Source organism: Trichosurus vulpecula, chromosome 3, assembly GCF_011100635.1.
Source record: "Trichosurus vulpecula isolate mTriVul1 chromosome 3, mTriVul1.pri, whole genome shotgun sequence".
Lineage (NCBI taxonomy): Eukaryota > Metazoa > Chordata > Mammalia > Diprotodontia > Phalangeridae > Trichosurus > Trichosurus vulpecula.
In genome coordinates this window covers 154546300-154565190 of record NC_050575.1, presented here as the reverse complement: position 1 = coordinate 154565190, position 18891 = coordinate 154546300, and the positions used below count along the sequence as shown (strand labels likewise).

The 18891-nt window shown below is 36.5% G+C and overlaps 1 protein-coding gene across 2 annotated transcripts in view; it reads left to right on the top strand.

Annotated features, from left to right (window-relative positions):
- Positions 1-18389, top strand: part of LOC118841853 (liver carboxylesterase 1-like) — an 85945-nt gene extending 67556 nt beyond the window's left edge. Inside the window, exons 9-14 of one of the 2 annotated variants that reach the window (XM_036749518.1) lie at positions 1457-1597; positions 3686-3766; positions 4568-4715; positions 5433-5564; positions 8664-8733; positions 17804-18389. In XM_036749518.1, the coding sequence (XP_036605413.1) occupies positions 1457-1597; positions 3686-3766; positions 4568-4715; positions 5433-5564; positions 8664-8733; positions 17804-17981 (750 nt within the window). In that variant the 3' untranslated portion in view covers positions 17982-18389. Of the gene's footprint in view, positions 1-1456; positions 1598-3685; positions 3767-4567; positions 4716-5432; positions 5565-8660; positions 8734-17803 lie in introns of both variants that reach the window. The other variant, XM_036749517.1, reaches the window with a different exon arrangement.
- Positions 18390-18891: the final 502 nt, after the last annotated feature.

The window sequence follows — 18891 nt, the reverse complement described above, 5'->3', positions numbered from 1 at the left end:
TATTAAATTTTCAGTGTAACAGTTTAGTAAGGACATTAATAAGCAGAAGACTGGTTAGATGAGCAATTAGGATGCTGACAGTTTATACCATATAAAGAGCACATAAAGAATTTAAACTAGAGAAACTTAAGAAGAACATTGTAATTATCTTCAAGTAGATGAGGGGCTGTCATGTGGTAGAGCAAATTAGATTTGTTCATTTTGATCCCATAGACTAGACCTAGGAATAGTGGATGGATATTGTAGAAAGGCAGATTTAAGCTTGACATAAAGTAATCACTCTTAACAGCTAGAGCTATCCAAAAATGGAATGTGCTGCCTAGAAATGTGTTCCCCTTCATTACAGGTCTTTGGGTGAAAGATAGAGGACCATTTCTTTGGGTACGTTGTAGAGTGGATTCCTTTTCAGTTACGGGTTGGACTAGATGAGATCTAAGCACCCTTACAACTCTGAGATTTTTAATTCTGTGACAGGACTATCAGAGTTAAAACAATTAGAATACAATAAACATTTTAATTGATTTAATCTAGGTTCATATACAATTACAACCAGTTTGTTTCACTGTCTTCATAATCCTATAGAAGAGATATCATTATCCTTATTTTACGGGTAAATTAACTGAGGAATATAGAGTAAGTGACTTTTCTACAGTCATATATCTAGGGAATTTTAACCTTACCTTTGCACTCTTGGCCATGTGACTAGGTTTTTTTTTTTTGGCATTCCAATAAATGTTATGCAAGTTTATAGCAGGGAGAGATCTGTATGGCTAGAGAAAGAGTTCTTACCCTTGTATCTGTAAATTTGATTTTTAAAATACTTTGATAATTGATATACCTCAATATAGCAATTTTATATATTTCATTTTGACTCATTTAAAATTGACATATTGCAATATCATTGCTTTCTTTTGTAAGGCTACATATTTTATTTCATGCATTTAAAATATTCTGAGGAGTCCATGCCACAAAAACTGTAAGAACCTCTGGGTTAGAATAATCAGGGAAGGGTCTTTAGAGAATATAGCATTTGAATATGATCTCAAAAAGATAGGGAAGTCATACCATCATTCAATACTTGCTTTTAATCTGTGCACCCAGGACAGCCTTTTATTAGGGATTAGTTTTTGTAACCTCATATTTTTCTACACATTTGGGCATATTAACTGAATTAAGTTTACTTAACTGGTTTTCTAGTTCCTTATGTTCAAAACAGTTGTAAAACAGGCAAAAGTAATTGATTCGTAAAAAATCCATTGGTCAGATAAAAATAATACCCATAAAAGTCTTTGTGGTTAAAAATAAAGTTACAGGTTCTTGTCCCTGCTGATCTCAACAATGAATGCAAAAGATGTATCAGTCCATAACCCACAGAGGAAGATTTTTTTTAAAAAATGACACATTTAATTCTCTGGTTAGAGTGAGAAAATGTTTGCATTACTATTTTTTCTTTCAGAAAATTATGTTCTTACCTGCAGTAGTGGATGGGATATTTTTCCCCAAAAGTCCCAGAGAGCTCCTCGCTGAAAAGCAGTTCAATCATATCCCCTATATCGTGGGATTCAACAGTGATGAATTTGGCTGGATTTTTCCAAATGTAAGAACATTGTGTTTCTTCTTTATTCTAGTGTTTCTTCTGTCTCCAGGACCAGGAATTCCCTACTGGCTCAGTAAAGGAAAAAAAAATTATCTTCATTGTGATGGGACCATTCTATACAGTTAGCCCTGTACTTTTTCCCCCTCAGCATAGGACTATATTTCCAAGGAATGACTCTAGGCAGTGGTCAAGTTATTGACAATACAAAGGTGGCATTTAATACTCCCTGACTCAAAGATCAGTGACCTTAGAGAACATCTAGTCTAAACATCTCATTTGCCAAATGAAAAAAAAAAAACCCAAGGCCCAAAGAAGGAAGGGATTGTCAGGGGTTCACATATGAGTTAGTTAGTGGCAGACTTAGGATTAAAACTCAGGCCTTCTCCATTTTTGGGTTGTAGTCCCACAACCAAGTACATAGGACCTTCATGCTGTCTCCAGCTTCTCCAGTTAAAATTGAATAGAATGTGTTTGAAGCATTGAATTTTATACTAATATCACCAATGTGGAGGCAATATGGCATAGTGGAAAGAGCATGGATTTGGGATCTGAGACTGTAACTTGCAATCTTGGCTCTGCAACTCACTACTCATATGAGCTTGTGCCAGTCATTTTCATGAATTTCAGGGTTTTTTTGTTTTTGTTTTTACTGTAAAATGAGTTGGTTGTGCTAAATGATCTCTAGGTGTTCTTTTGGCCCTGAATCCTATAAAAATGATCTTACTCAGACACAAATGATAGATATTCCGTATAAATGGTAGAGTGTTACTGTGCCCTCCCAATGTTATTGGCATTATACTGGGAGCACTCATATAACCTTAAAGAATGTAGCTTTAATGGTGGAATTTCAGGCATTAGAATAGGCAAGCTTGAGAAACTTACGTGATTAAAGTTAGAAAAGACTCTAGTTGCAGTCTCTTTAAGCCTAGATAACTATGTCAACCAGTCAGTCAGGCAATTAGGTGGCTATTGTGTGCCCAAAACTGTGCTAAGCACTGGGAATACAAAATGAAACAAAAGAAAGTCTAATGGGGGAGACAACCACCAAGCAAACATGTGCAAAAGAGCCATATACAGAAAAAATAAAAGAGTAAAAGCATAATAATTGAGAGAGGTTGGGAGAGGACTCTTGTAGAAGATGAGATTTTATTTGGAACTTGAAGGAAGCCACAGAAACTAGGCTACAGGGATGAGGAGGAGGATCATTCTAGGCATGGGAGACAGCCAGAGAAAACGGTCAAAGCCAAGAGATGGAATGTCTTGTTCATGGAACAAGACGGAGGTCAGTGTCACCAGATCAAAAAGTATGTGGTGTGGAATAAGATGTAGAAAGACTGCGAAGACCATGTGTGTGTGTGTCCGGGGAAGGGGGATATGTTATGAAGGACTTTCAATGCCAATCAGAGGATTTTGTATTTGATCTTAGATTTGATTGGATGTCACTGGAATTTATTGAATTAGGGAGTATGGGGGTGGGACACATGGTTTAAAAAATCACTTTGGCAGACAAATGGAGAATGAATTGGAGTGGAGGGAGACTTGAGGCAAGTAGACCCACCAGCAGGCTATTAGAGTAGTCCAGACATGCATTGACGACAGCCTGTACCACAGTGGTGGCAGTATCTGAGTAGAAAAGGGGGCATATTTGAGAGATGTTACAAAGGTAAAAGAGATAGGCCCTTGGCAACAGCTTGGATATGGGGTGTGGGGGAGGTGAGATATAGCACAAGGTCAAAGATATATAAGCCTTAATCTCAGGAAGCTACTTATTGGCCAACCTTCTAAACCCATTGGGATAATAGCTTTAGTAGATTTTATTATAAGTTGGATAAAAGTGTGGCAATTATTATTTTCATGATTTTAAATATATATATTCTATTTTGTAGTTTCTTGGGGTTTTTAGAGGTTAAATGAATTCATTGATATAACCCAACTTAGAGAATCTTATTACATTGACAAAGATAAGAATGTTTTCTTTTCTTATTTCACATCGAATATTTTACTTCCTTTGTTAATAACCATTGCTTTTTTGTGAATTTTTATTTTCATTTAATTAAATAAATAACTGATTATCTATTTATTTTGCAGATTACAGGATATCCTCTATCAGGAGACAGACTGGACCAAGAAACAGCAACAGCTCTATTGTGGAGCTCCTACCCAATTGTTGTAAGGAATCTAAAATCATAGAATGCCAGAGCTGAGAAGCAACTTACAATATAAATTGGCAGATGAGTGGGTGAGGGGGAAGTTTAGAATGTACAATGTTAGAACTCAAGAGAACTAGAATCAATGTAGTTTCTATAACTTCATTGTAAAAATGGGGAAACTGGGCTTCAAAAAAGAAAATTGATTTCCCTCTAGACAGATGTTCAGTGATAGAACATGGGCCAATTATTAACTTTTGCATATTTTCTTCTGAACTATAATGGCTCCATGGAGCAGCTCAGTTTCTCAGTGAATAGAGTACTGATCTAGAATCAGCAAGACCTGAGTTCATATCTAGCCTCAGACACTAACTATGTGACCCTTGGTAAGTCACTTAACCCTGTTTACCTCAATTTCCTCATTTGTTAAATTAGCTTGAAAAGGAAATAGAAAAGCATTCCAGTACCTTTGCCAAGAAAATCCAAAAGGGTCACAGAGTAGAGCACAATTAAATAACTGAACAGCACAATTGTTCTCTAAATGCATGATATTAAGAGAAACAACATTTTTATTGAGGAATTAGACTTTGTAAGTAATGTTATAAATGGGTGATTGGCTAAACAATTTATAGCAAGGTTTTGCAATTTTATAGTGAAGCTTGGTTACAGTAGATTGACAGTGTCATAGAGAAAAGATGTTGCTTCAGCCAGTCTTTTGTAGGGTATAAATCCAATGAATAGATGAAATGACATATATATGGATAGTGGAAGATATGAATGAATTACCAATAACTTTTCAATACTTGCCTTATATCCCCTTCAGAAAATCCCCAAAGACCTTACTCCTGTGATAACTGAGGAGTATCTTGGAGTAACAGAAGATCCTATCAAAAAGAAAGGCCTATTTCTGGACATGATGGGAGACTTGATGTTTGGGATTCCTTCTGTAATAGTGGCTCGTCTTCACAGAGGTGAGTTCCCAAGGGTACCAGATAGGAGAGTAGTGATACAATCAGATTTAGCCCTCCCACTTTTTTATCTAAGAATGCTAACTCATTCCAGAGCTACTTGAGACAGGTCCTACCAAGAAGCAGAGTAGATAACTGCAGATATATATAAGATAGTGCTGAGCTTGGAGACAGGAGACTTGAGTTCAAATCCTGGCTTGAATATTTCCTAAATGTAAATAGGAAGGATATAAAGATTTCAGTAGAGAAGAAAGTTTGTGAGCAGAGGACATTGACTAACTGCACACAGCATCATAATGATACCAGGTGCCTGCCTGGGAATCTAGAATGGCCTACCTTAATCGAGAAGAGATTTAATGACTCTATCTTGAGGATGCCATAGGAGATTATGCAAGATAATATCAAATATCCTAGCCATCACTAAAATTCTATAATTAAGGAGGAAGAGCATACATATCTTTCTAAATTACCCTAGATATCAATAACAACTTTAGAAAAAATAAATTATGTGCAATATTATTCTGCATGCTTCTGTTGGCACCTCTACATATCTTATGAGTCCAAGATCCATGACCTGCCATTACTTAAAAGAGTTTAATATTTCAGATCACAAGGTTATTTTATTTATTTTTTTCTTTTCTCTTTAAATGATCTCCAAAGATTTCCATCAATGGTAAGACATTTGAAGTTCTAAATTTCTACCATTTTCTTCACTTTCAGCTTCAGGTGCACCTACCTATATGTACCAATTTCAGCATAGACCAAGATTTTGGGGAGACCTGAAACCAGTGACAATAAAGGCAGACCACGGGGATGAATTTTTATTTGTCTTTGGGATTCCACTCTTAAATGGTAATGGAACTTTGCTTGTTATAAAAGCTTCATAAACAATATCACCTACTATCCACTTCTGGAAATTAATTATTAGCCCTTGCCTAGTCATTTTAACTTACCAAACAGTCTTCCTCTACATTATTTCTTTTGATAATTACAGCAGCCTTGTGGTATAGAAAAGATGTTATTTTATTATATCAAATTTACAAATGAAGAAACAGGCCGAGAGAGGCAACGTGATTTGGTTAAGTTTGGTGATAGAGCTAGAAGTAGAATAAACATCATTTGACTTCCAGTTCCAGGAATATACCATACCAACAAGGTGCCAAAACTAAGTAAGAGTCTCTTATTTCCCATAGGAAGTGATGCTAGGCTGCATTATCAGCAGTCTAGTATTTAGGATAAGGGAGGTGATACTCTTACTGTAGTCAGGCTTGATCATACCACATGTGGAATATCCTGTGATAGTGACTGAAGGAAGAGTACCTAGATTGAGAAGGAAATTGACACCATGCTGAATGAGAATAGTCAAAGGATCTGGGGATGTTTACCATGAAGAGAAGGGCCATGATAAATACCTATCTTCAAGTATATAAAATATCATTTGGGATTAGACTTGGTCTTACTGGGCGAAACTCAGAATGATAGATGAAAGTTACATAGAGGTAAACTTTTATAAGGTAATATTTTGACTGTTCAAAAGTATCCTTGTTCTTTCTATTAAGGTAATGAGTTCCCCACTACTTAACTATTTAAGTGAAAGCTATATGACCACTGGTTAGGGCAGTTGTATTGCTGTTATTGCTGTTCAGGGTGGACTTGGACAGATGTTATCTGAGGCCCCTTCCAGTTGAGAGAGTCTTGGATTCTGAGTTTATTTGTTGTTTTTTTAAAAAAAATATGTTTTTATTCATGTATTTTTACATCATCATAGTTTTCTCCAGTATTCCTTTCCTTTTCCCTCATAGAAAGCTGTCCTATATAGCAAATATAATTTTTAAAACCAAAAAAAGAAACAAAGGAAAAATCAGGATGGTACATTGAAAAAGTCCAAATACGTGTACAATATGCAGAACCTGTGGGCCTCCCACCTCCACAAAGGGGTGTATTAGGAATATCCTCTCATAACTCTTCTTTTGAGTTTTGCTTGACCTTTTTAATTTTGCCATATTCACTTGATTATTTTGTGTGGTTATTTTTTGCACTTACATTGTTGTAGGCAATGTGTACATTGTTTTTTGTTTGTTTGTTTGTTTGTTTGTTTATTGCTCTGTTAGTTTTATTCTGCATTAGGTCATGTAGATCTTTTCATGTTTCTTTGTATTCATGAACTTCACCATTTCTTACAGCAGTTGTATTCCATTGTATCTACGTACTACATTTTTTATCCATTACTTAATAAATGGACATTTCCAATTCAAAGGTATTGCTATGAATATTTTGTTATGTATAGGGACTTCTTTTCCTGTTGATGTCTTCTTTGGAGTATATGCATAGTAATGGAGTCTCTGGGTCAAAAGGTATGGGCACTTTGGTAACTTTATTTGCATAATGCCAAATTGCTTTCCAAAGGAGTTTTTAACGATTCACAGATTCAACAACAAAAAATAGTTTGCCTATCATCCTCCAGCACTGACTATTGGCATTCTTTGTTATCTTTGCAAAATGGCAGGATAAGAGATGAAGCCTCAGGATTGCTTTGATTTCTATCTCTCTTAATATTAGTGATTTGGAGCATTGCTTATTCTTATCCATTGACCACTTATCTATTAGAGAATTTTTAGTACTCTTACATACATACACATGTAGATACATACATACATACATACACATACACATATATGTTAGGTATTTATATATCTTTAATACCAAACCCTTACCAGAGAAATTCAATACAAAGGTTTCTTCTAAGTCAATCACTTCCCTTCTTATTCTGGGTTGATTAATTCTGTCTGTGCCAAAGCTTTTCAGTTTCATGTAATCAAAATTACCAATTTTATCTTTTGTAATTGCCTCTATCTTTTATTGGGTTAAAGATACATCTTATACCAATAGCTATGAGAGGCATATTATTTGCTTCTCTTCTGATTTTTACTGTATGTTTTTTTGATATTAAGATTGTTCATCCATTTAGAAAGTATTGTAGAATATGATATAATCAGTGTATTTCTATAGGCAAAATACCACAAGTATTTCAGAAAACTTTGGTATGGCGCTTTGATTTCCTTTGATGACTACCTTATTTTAAAAGATGCTGGTAATGAAGTTAGAAGAGCAAAAGATGCCATACTTTGGAAGAGACTTTGTACATCAAAGTCACAAAATCCATTAGTATTCTGGTGGTTCAAGCTACAGTCCCATGATTTCACCTTCTTTTATCATGGAACTCAGGCTTGTCTATTTTTTTCTTTTTGGTTTAAGCATTGTAAGTTCTAGCTGGCCTCACGGAGCTTCCTAAGTATTCAGAAAGAACAACTGAGCCCATTTTTTGGCCTTCAGGTAGAATGTTAAGACTGTAGATGCTCAGGTTTTAGATATAAATTTAGAGATTGGTATAATAAAAAATAAATGGATTTGGGGTCCTAGAATCTGTGGTCAAATCTCAGCTCTCCCTTTTATACTTATATGATCTTGCTCAGGTCACTTAACTCTGGCCCTCAAATTCCCAACCTGTACAATAAAGGGGTTCAACTAGATGGATCCTACCACAAGCTATAAAATGTTAAGATACTAAACAGTACCAAACTATCAGCTTTTGTCATCATCTTTCCCTAAAACTTGTTAGTATTTGAAATTCTATCACTAGGAATGAAATTCCTTTAAGTTACTGTCTTTTGATAATAGACAAATTCTCTTGGGAGGAAGACTACATGAAAATCTTATCACTGGTTATTTTACCCTTGTTAATTTTCGTGGATAACATTGGGGCATTGCATAGGGAGAATACATTAAGAATGGGACATTATACAAAGTAGAAAACTGGAAGTTTAGGAAGAAGATAGCTCAATAAATGAAATAAAGTGTGAAGGCAAAAGTGGTATGGGATCCTGAAGAATAACTGTGGTTTTGATCCTTAACATCTAGTTGCATTCTATCTTCTGCTCCTATTTTCAGAAGGTTTTCCAGAAGAGGAAAAGCAACTGAGCAGGACAATGATGAAATATTGGGCCAACTTTGCTCGAGATGGGTAAGACTAATAACAGAGAAAAGGGAAACATTTCCCCCTCCCCAAATGTTATCAATAACTTTTCCCCCCACAACCTATGTTTTCCATTATATGTCCTTCTTTTTCTCCATCACCCAGAGATTCTTCAATCTTAGTAAAAGAGTTACTTTAAAAGGGTGTGCATATGTGTTTATATGTATATGTGTGTGTGCATGTGTGTTGGGGAGAGAATGTTAAACAGAATAAGCTACACATTAGTTCAATGTGACACTATATGTCAAGATCTACACACACTGTCCCCAACATTTACAAAAAAGGGAAGAAGGTAAATTTTCATATTTCTTCTTTGGGGCTAAGCTTGGTCATTACAATTTGACAGCATTGTATCATTTACAGAGGTGTTCTTCTTGGAGTCATTGTGTATATGGTTTCCTGGTTCTGTTTATTTTGTATCAATTCACGTAAGTCCTCCCATGCTTCTATTTATTTGTGTTTCACATCTTTTCTAATGTAGTGATATTCCATTAAATTCCTGTGTTATGACTCAGCCAGTCCCTAACTGATGGCCATCTACTTTATTTCTATACCTTTATTACTACATAAAAGTTCATTGTAAATATTTTGATATATAAGGGCCCTTAATTTACTATTGACTTCCTTGGAGTATATGCTTAGTAATGAACTCTCTGGTTCAAATGGTAGGGACATTTTACTGTGCTTTCCAAGCTACAAATTACTTTCCATGGTTAGTCCAATTCCTAGTTCTACAGATATTGCATTATTAGTTTGCTTTTCTTTTCATAACCCTTTTAATGTTGACTGTCTTATCCTTTGTCACCATTGCATATTTCCTTGGTATAAGGTGAAGTCTAGAACTTTTTCTTTTGTTTTTAACATTTGTTTCTCACTTGGAGCACTCTTTTCAATGTTTAATAGTTTATTTTGAGAACCATTTGCTCATATTTTTGATGACATCTTTTGGAGAATAGCCAAGTTTTAAATATTTCCATTATTTTCCAATGAAACTTTACTGTCAGATCCTTACCAAAGATAGTATATACAAGGTTCACCCTCTTAGGATATAATTTCCCTTAAAATCTTACTTGCATTGATTTTGTTCATGCAAAACTTTTCAATGCCATGTAACTGATACAATCTATTTCATCTTTTCTGATTGCTTACACCCTTGGTGAAAGATTCACACTCTAGCCATAATTATGAACAGTAACTTTTCTGCTCACTACTTTTAATAGTGTATTTAATATTTGGTTTACACATCCACTTTGAGGTTGGTGAAGGATACAGTAAAAAAGTTCTTGCTCTAGATATAATTTCTACCAACCTGCTTTCCAGTTTAATAAACATTTTGTTGTTGGTATTGAAACAACCCTCATAAGCCTCCTCCAAACTTCTGCTCATAGATGTCTCCCCAGATGATAGCTGCTACTCCTAGCTTCTAGGCTCTACCATTTGAGGGGATAAACTCTAAAACTTGTTTTTTAAATTAATATTTACTTATTTAATATTTTCAGTTTTCAGCATTGATTTCCGCAAGAGTTTGAATTACAAATTTTGTCCCCATTTCTATCCTCCCCCCAATCCAAGATGGCATATATTCTGATTGCCCTGTTCCCCAGTTAGCCCTCCCTTCTGTCATCCCACTCCGCCCCCCCATTCACTTTTCCCTTAATTTCTTATAGGGCAAGGTAGATTTCTATGCCCCATTGCCTGTATATCTTATTTCCTAGTTGCATGTAAAAACTCTTTTTTTTGAATATCTGCTTTTAAAACTTTGAGTTGCAAATTCTCTCCCCTCTTCCCTCCCCACCCACCCTCCCTAAGAAGGCAAGCAATTCAACATAAGCACGGGTATATCATTATGCCAAACGCTTTCAGAATACTCATATTGTGAAAGACCAACTATATTTGGTTCCTTCCTATCCTATCCCCCTTTATTCAAATTTCTCCCCTGATCCTGTCCCTTTTTGAAAGTGTTTGCTTTTGAATACCTCCTCCCCCATCTGCCCTCCCTTCTATCATTCCCCCTTTTTTATCTCCTTCCTCCTTCTTCCCTGTGGTGTAAGAAACTGAGTGTTTATGTTATTCCCTCCTCAGGTCAAATCTGATGAGAGCAAGATCCACTCATTCCTCCTCACCTGCCCCCTCTTCCCTTCCAACAGGACTGCTATTTCTTGCCACTTTCATGCGACATCATTTACCCCATTCTGTCTCTCCCTTTCTCCCTCTCTCAATATATTCCTCTCTCATCCCTTAATGTGAATTTATTTTTTTACCTGTTATCCCTTCATATTAAACTGACCCTGTTACCTCTGTCTATATGATAGCTATCCAAATGATAGGCCTCCCTTTTATTTTCAATTCTTTGCCACCAAAAAAGAACTGCTATAAATATTTTTAATACATATAGGTCCTTTTCCCATTTGTAGGATCTCTTTGGGATACAGCCCTAGAAGTGGTATTGCTGGGTCAAACAGTATGAACATTTTTTTCGTCCTTTGGGTATAGTTCCAAATTGCTCTCCGGAATGGTTGGATCACTTCACAACTCCTCCAACAATGTAACAGTGTTCCAATTTTCCCACATCCTCTCCAGCATTTCTCATTTTCCTATTTTGTCATTTTAGCCAATCTGACAGGAGAGATGTGGTCCCTGAGAGTTGTTTTGATTAGCATTTCTCTAATCAATAGTGATTTAGAGCATTTTTTCATATGACTATAGATATCTTTAATTTTTTCTTCTGAAAACTGCCTGTCAATATCCTTTGACCATTTCTCAATCACGGAATGACTTGCATTCCTACAAATTTGGCTCAGTTCCCTGTATGTTTTAGATATGAGGCCTTTATCAGAGACACTGATTATAAAGATTTTCTCCCATATTTTCTGTATCCCTCCTAATCTTTGTCGCATTGGCTTTTTTATACAAAAACTTTTCAATTTAACATAATCAAAATTATCCATTTTGCATTTTGTAATTCTCTCTATCTCTTGTTTTGTCATGAATTCTTCCCTTTCCCATAAATCTGACCGGTAAACTATTTCTTGCACTCCTAAATTGCTTATACTATCAGCCCTTTTTTTCCTCAACCGTGAAACCATTTTGACTTTATTTTGGTGTACAGTAGAAGATGTTGAGCTATGCCCAGTTTTTGCCATACCATTTCTCAATTTTCCCAGCAGTTTTTGTGAAATAGTGAATTCTTAGACCAGAAGCTGGATTCTTTGGGTTTATCAAAGAGTAGATTGCTATAGTTATTTGGTTTTCATCTTTCTTTTTTTTAATCAAATTGACCAAAGGTTTATAGATTTTTTTTGGTTTTTTGTTTTGTTTTTTTTTTTTGTTTTCATAAAACCAGCTCTTAGTTTTATTTATTAGTTCAATAGTTTACTTAATTTCAATTTTATTAATCTCTCCATTGGTTTTCAGTTTTTCTGATTTGATATTTAATTATTTTCAATTTGTTGTTTTTCTAACTTTTTTCAGTTGCATGCCTGATTCAATGATCTCCTCCTTCTCTATTTTATTTATGTATGCATTCAGAGATATAAAATGTCCCCTAAGAACCACTTTTGCTGCATCCCATAAGTTTTGGTATGTTGTCTCATTGTTGTCACTCACTGGAATGATGTTATTGATTGTTTCTATGACTTGTTGTTTGACACATTCATTCTTTAGGATTACATTATCTAATTTCCAATTAATTTTTAATCCATATTTCCATGGTCCTTTATTACATATAATTTTTTCATGGCATCATGATCTGAAAAAGGATGTATTTAATATTTCTGCCTTTCAGCATAGGATTGTGAGGTTTTTATGCCCTGATCCATGGTCAACTTTTGTGTAGGTGCCATGTACCAATGAGAAAAGGTATATTCTTTTCTATCCCCATTCAATTTTCTCCAGATGTCTATCATACCTACCTTTTGTAATATTTCTATTCATCTCTTTAACTTCTTTCTTGTTTATTTTGAGGTTATGTTTATCAAGTTCAGAGAGGGGGAGGTTGAGGTCCCCCACTAGTATAGTTTTTCTGTCTCTATCTTCATGTAACTCTCTTAACTTCTCTAAGAATTTGGATGGTATATCACTTGGTGCATGTATATTAAGTAATGATATTACTTCATTGTCTGTGGTGCCTTTTGGCAGGATATAGTTTCTTCCATTATCTCTTGTGATTAAACCTATTTTTGCTTTTCCTTTGTGTGGAATTAGGATTGCTTCCCCTGCTATTTTTTACTTACCTGAAGGATTATATCTTCTATTCCAGCCTTTTATCTTTACCCTGTTTGTATTCCCCCGGTTCAAATGTGTTTCTTGTAAACAACATATTGTAGGATTACGGTTTTTAATCCATCCTACTACCCAACTCTGTTTCATGAAAGAATTCATCCCATTCACATTCACAGTTATTACTATCAATGTCTTTCTCTCCATCCTATTTCCCACCCATTTATGCACTAACTTCTCCTTTCTCCTTTCCCCTCCTCAATAGAGTTTTGCTTTTGACCACCACCTCCCTCAGTCTTCCCTCTCTTCTATCAGCCCCCCTCCCTTTTCTTTTCCTTTTCCCTCACTACTTCTTGACTCCTTTCTAACCACTGCCCTCCCTTTCTTTCCCCTTTCACCTACTACTGCCTTTGGGGAGGTTAGATTTCTATACTTAATGGACTATGTTATTTCCTCCTTGAATCAAATCCACTGAGTAAAGTTGAAACAATGATCATCTCCCTCCCTTCTTTCCTTCTACTATCATAGATTTTGTGCTGTCACATGAAGTGTGATGTAATTTACCCTTTTCTGCCTCCTCTCTTCCTTTTCTCCCACTAAAATACCTTTGCACCCCTCAGTTAGATTTTTTATCATCACATCAGTTAATTTATACCCACATCCTTTAATCTATGTTTAACCCATTTAAATTTTGTAAAATATATATAGTTCTCAGGATTAACAAATATCATCCTCCCATATAGGAATGTAAACAGTTTGGCTCTATTGAATAACAAGGCTTTTGTTTTTGTTTTTGTTTTTCTGTTCATTTTTTTGTGCCTCTCCTGAGTCTTGTATTTGAAGATCAAATTTTCTGTTGATCTCTGGTCTTTTCATCAAAAAGGTCTGGAAATCCCTTATTTCATTGAATGTTCATCTCCTTGTCTGAAAGATTATGCTCAATTTTGCTGGGTAGTTGATCCTTGGTTTTAGTCCAAGCTCCTTTAATTTATGGACTATCATATTCTAATCACTCCGATCTTTTAATGTAGAAGCTGCAAGATCCTATATGACTTTTACTGTAGTTCCTTGATATTTGGTTTTTTTTGGCTGCTTGCAATATTTTTTCTTTGACCTTATAATTCTGGAATTTGGCTACAATATTCCTTGGTATGTGCAATTTGAGATCTCTTTCAGGAGGTGATTGGTGGATTCTTTTGATGACTATTTTGCCCTCTGGTTCTGGTACTTCAGGGCAATTTTCCTTGATGATTTCTTGGAACATACTACCCAGGCTCTTTTTGTCACCATGGCTTTTCTATAAACCAATAATTCTTAGATTATCTCTCCTGGATCCATTTTCCAGGTCAGTTCTTTTTCCAATGATGTATTTTGCATTTTCTTCTATTTTTTCATTCTTTTGATTTTCTTTGACTGATTCTTGATGCCTCAGAGTTATTAGCTTCTACTTGCCCAATTCTAATTTTTAACAAATTATTTTCTTCAGTTAGCCTTTGTACCTCCTTATCCATTTGGCCAATTTTACTTTTTAAGGAGTTGTTTTTTTTCAGTGATTATTTTTTTTTATTTTTTCAAATGTATTTTTAAAATCATTGGCCATTTTTTCTTCTACCTCTCTAATTTGGCTTTTAAATTCCTTCTTGAGCTCATCTAAGTATTCATTTCGGGCTTGAGACCAGTTTTTATTCCCTTTCAAGTTTTCAGATGTGAGCATAGTGTCAATGCTGTCCTCTTATGAGTTCATATTTTGATCTTCCCTGTCCCCATAATAAGATTCTATGGTCTTTACTTTTCTAGATTGCTTCTTATTCATGGTGGTTGCCTTTTTCCCGGCTTTTAAAGTGGATCTCTGCTTCTGGGGAACATGGAACTCTGTCCTATGCCTCTTGTGCTTGGAGCTATGGTCCTGGTCACTGACTTTGTGTGCTGTAGCCTCTGTTTCTGTCAGCTAGAAGCTATGTAATGCCGCAACTCACCTGGTGCTGAGCAGGAGCTGACTAGTGTGTGCTGAGGCCATGTCTTTCTGAGTTTTCTCAGGGTTACACTGAAGCTTGCATCATGAGATGTGTAAGAGGAGTGGCCTATCCACTGGATGTCACCTCCTTGCCTGGGCTGGATAGGCTCAGCCACTGGTGGATGTCCATGTTGGTGTCTGCTGATTCCTCTATCAGTGAAGAGGCATGCCTGGGGTCCTCGTCTTGGCTCTTTCTGGCTCCACCTCCCTGGGGCTCAGGATCTCCTGCTGGTCTGCTCAGGTGGGGCTGGCTGGAATGCCTCTGGTCCTGCACTGGACCCCTTTAGCCACAGCAAGGGGGACCCTACCCGTTGATTTCCTTAGCCTCCTGAGCTAAACGACTATTGTACCCCTAGGTTCCACTATTCAAGTATTTTTCCTGGGGCAATATTCTCTACGTTTTTCAAGGTCAACAAGGCAGGGGTGAGAGCAGTCATGCTCTCTGCCATCATGACTCCCAGAAGTTCAAATATGTGACTTTCATACATTTAGTCTGTGGACTGACATCCCCAGGAGTAGCTGCTGCTGCTGCTGCCACAGGCCCTGCACTTCTCTCTCACCCTGTTCCAAGAGACTCCTGTCCTGCACTGAGAGTTTTGGGAATTGCTGCTGCTGTTGGTGGTTCAGTTCACTGGGCCCCACTTCTGCTCAGCTGTGGCTGAGTCTCAATCTCCTGGCATTGGCTCAATAAATCCTTGCCATCAACCTTCCAGGCCTGTTCTGAGCTGTAAGTCCACCACAATCTGTCTCCCAGTGGATTGTACCACCTCAAAATTGGTTCATATGCACTTCTTAGAGGGAGCCAAAGTAACTTGTGGAAGAGCTCTGGTGAGTTACTGCTTTCACTCCTCCATCTTGGCTCCATCCCCCCAATTAATTTTTAGTTTACCTTTCCACTGCCCTTTCTTTAATGCATTTTTTATGGCATCATCATCATCCAAAAAGGATGGATTTAACATTTTTGCCATTTTTCTTTGTGTGCTTTGCTATAGGCATTTTGACATTGTTGTCCTTTAGTTTGTCTCTTAATCTTCCCTGTCACCATAATAACTTTCTACGGTCAGATTATTTTTCTTTATTTTTTTTTGTTTTTCTTTTCTCATCTTTTCCAGCCTTTTACCTTACTGTTAAGTTAGAACTCTTCTCCTGGGGAAGAAGGGACCCTTTTCCAAGATTCTTGTGCTGGGGTCTATAGGCCCTGGCTGTTTGCCTGTTGCTGTATTGGTGCTGCTTTGAGGCCCATAGGGGACCATCATGCATGGTGTCACACTGAAGTGGTGGGGTGAGGGATGGCTGGTACTGCTGTCAGCCACAAATGTCTAGCAGCTCACCTGGTGCTATGGTGAGGCACATGGAGCATCATTGTGTTTCTGTCTGCCCTTGCATCGAGGCATGTGGGTGCTCGAATGCAGGTGTCTTCCTGCCTGCTGGGCACTATGGTGAAGGACATGTTAGAATTTGGTGTTGGCATTTTCATGCTCACCTCGAACTGGACTGAGGGAAGTGGGGAGGGGGAGGGTGTCTGTGTTGGTGTGTGCCTGGTCGCCTGACATAGCACTGGGGCTCAGTGCCTTCCACTGGCTTGCCAGGGTGCTTCTTATGCTGGACTGTGTTCCCTTTTTACCTGAGTGAGACAGACCTTCCTTCCTTTTTCTCTCTTTCTTTCTTTCTTTCTTTCTTTCTTTCTTTCTTTCTTTCTTTCTTTCTTTCTTTCTTTCCTTCCTTCCTTCCTTCCTTTCTTTCTTTCTTTTTGTCTGCCTGTCTTTTTTCTGGTTCTCCCATTCCAGAATTCATTTTGGGGTGCTATTTTACCATTGTTTAGAGGTGAATATGGGAGAGTTCATATGATTTCCTCCTTACTCTGCCAAATTGGCATGATAATAATATTTCCTACCTTTCAGAGTCTCCATCTCTCACTGAAGAATGGCTTTAAATATTTAGAACTAGCTCTCTCTTGCATCCATAGTCAGCTATCTCTTGTTTGTTACCAGAGGTTCTGCTTTCAAAATTGTTTTCAGCCTTGAATGAATGTTTTTTTTTCTGTATCTGTCCCAAGAGTTTATGTCTCATCTCCCCCTCAAATAGTCCACCACATCTCTTGAAGTTATTTTTACAATTGCTAAAGTCTCTCTTTCTAAGCAATTAGTTCTAATCAGAAGTGGGGAAGGATAGAAAAATTACTCTCTTTACCTCAATTACCTCTTAAGGGTTAGGTTCCTTCTTGTGGGACTGCAGACCTAGCAGTTCAGACTTTTAAGGTACCTAAGAGACACTGCCAAATTTTACCCAGCCAATAGGTGCCTCTTCCAATTCAATTAGAGACAGGTATTCACCATTTTGAAACAGATTACAAGGTATTAGAACCTTGCTAACATATTAACAATTTTTCAATGCAATTATATTTTTACTTGCCTTAACTAAGCTAAGAGTGGAGAAGAAAGCAATTTCTCCACAGATAAACCCTTTCTACTATCAAATATGAATTTATCCTGAAGTAATTTATGAATTTATATTCTTGAGTTTATCGAATACTTAGTTATTAGGTTCAGTTCTTTATGATTCTTGTTTATGTAGTCTATTCCACTAATTTACTTTTCTGTATTTCAATCAGCACAGATGGTTGATATTAATAGCTTTATTGCATTATATGAGAACTTGAAGTACAATTGAGAAGGTAGAAACTTAATAATGCCCCAATCCCAGGGAAATTGGCTTTGTGTGATTAATGAATGATTTCTTCATCTCATACCTCTTTTTTTAAACCATTACTATTATCAATGTTTAAATGATTAATACACTTATTTTTAAATTTTATTACTTTTCCAGAAACCCCAATGGTGAAGGCCTACCAAAGTGGCCTGTCTATGATCAGAATGAAGAGTACCTTCAAATTGATATCACCATGAAGACAGGCAAGAAGCTAAAGGAGAAGGAAGTGGCATTTTGGACTGAGCTCTTATCAGAGAAGCCAGTGGGAGTGAAGAGAGAGATTACAGAACTATAATTTGAAAAGATCTATTTCTCTTTCACAAGAAGCTTCCATGAAACTTGATGAAACTATCTTTCAGACCTCCACTGGGTGTCAGGTTATTTGGTGGTGAGGAATCTTTTCTACATGAAGGTGGAGGGGATGACATTGTTCTAGGGACAAATGGAACCAGCTAAATATCAACATGTTGGTTAATTACTGGGAGTTAGTGGCCCATAGTTCTTGAACAATGGGAAATTATAAGATTGCTTTCTTTTCAGAATGCTCTGAACAACTAGCTTTCCTTGGGTGCAGTTGACCAACGATTGTGGTAAATGAAATTCTCGTTGTGATTCTTGTTACCTTTGCCGAGATTTTAGTCTTATTCATAAAGATAAATAAGTCCCAGCTTGAAATAAAATTTAGTCCATATATGAGTTCTAATTAAGACCTCTACTACATACTTTTCAAGGGTTGAGGTCACAGGATAAAATGTCAGCTGAGACTTTCAAAGATACATCAAAGAATCTTTATCATACTATGTAACTTAACTTAGTCAAAAGATGCAAAGAGTTCCATCTACTTATAACCCAACTTAAGTCCCTTGAGGGCATATGGATCATTCCTTGTCTATGATACATTATTGTATTCATTGTTTCCCTGTATGATCTTTCTGTCCTATCCCCCCATATCCTCTAATCACAGAAACAGAGATCTCATACCACATACCTCAATTAAGTCTTATAATCACCATGGGACATTGATGTTCAGCTTTCTGCCTTTCTTCCTCTCTTTTTTCTTTGGCTTCTTATTACTACTCCTCTTATTCCTTTAGTTCCTCGATTTCTTTCTTTGTCTTTTCTATAACATTTTTTTCATTTTATCTATTTTTCTTTATTTCTCTTCAATCAAAAATAAACATTTATTCAACTCTACTGTTTATCAT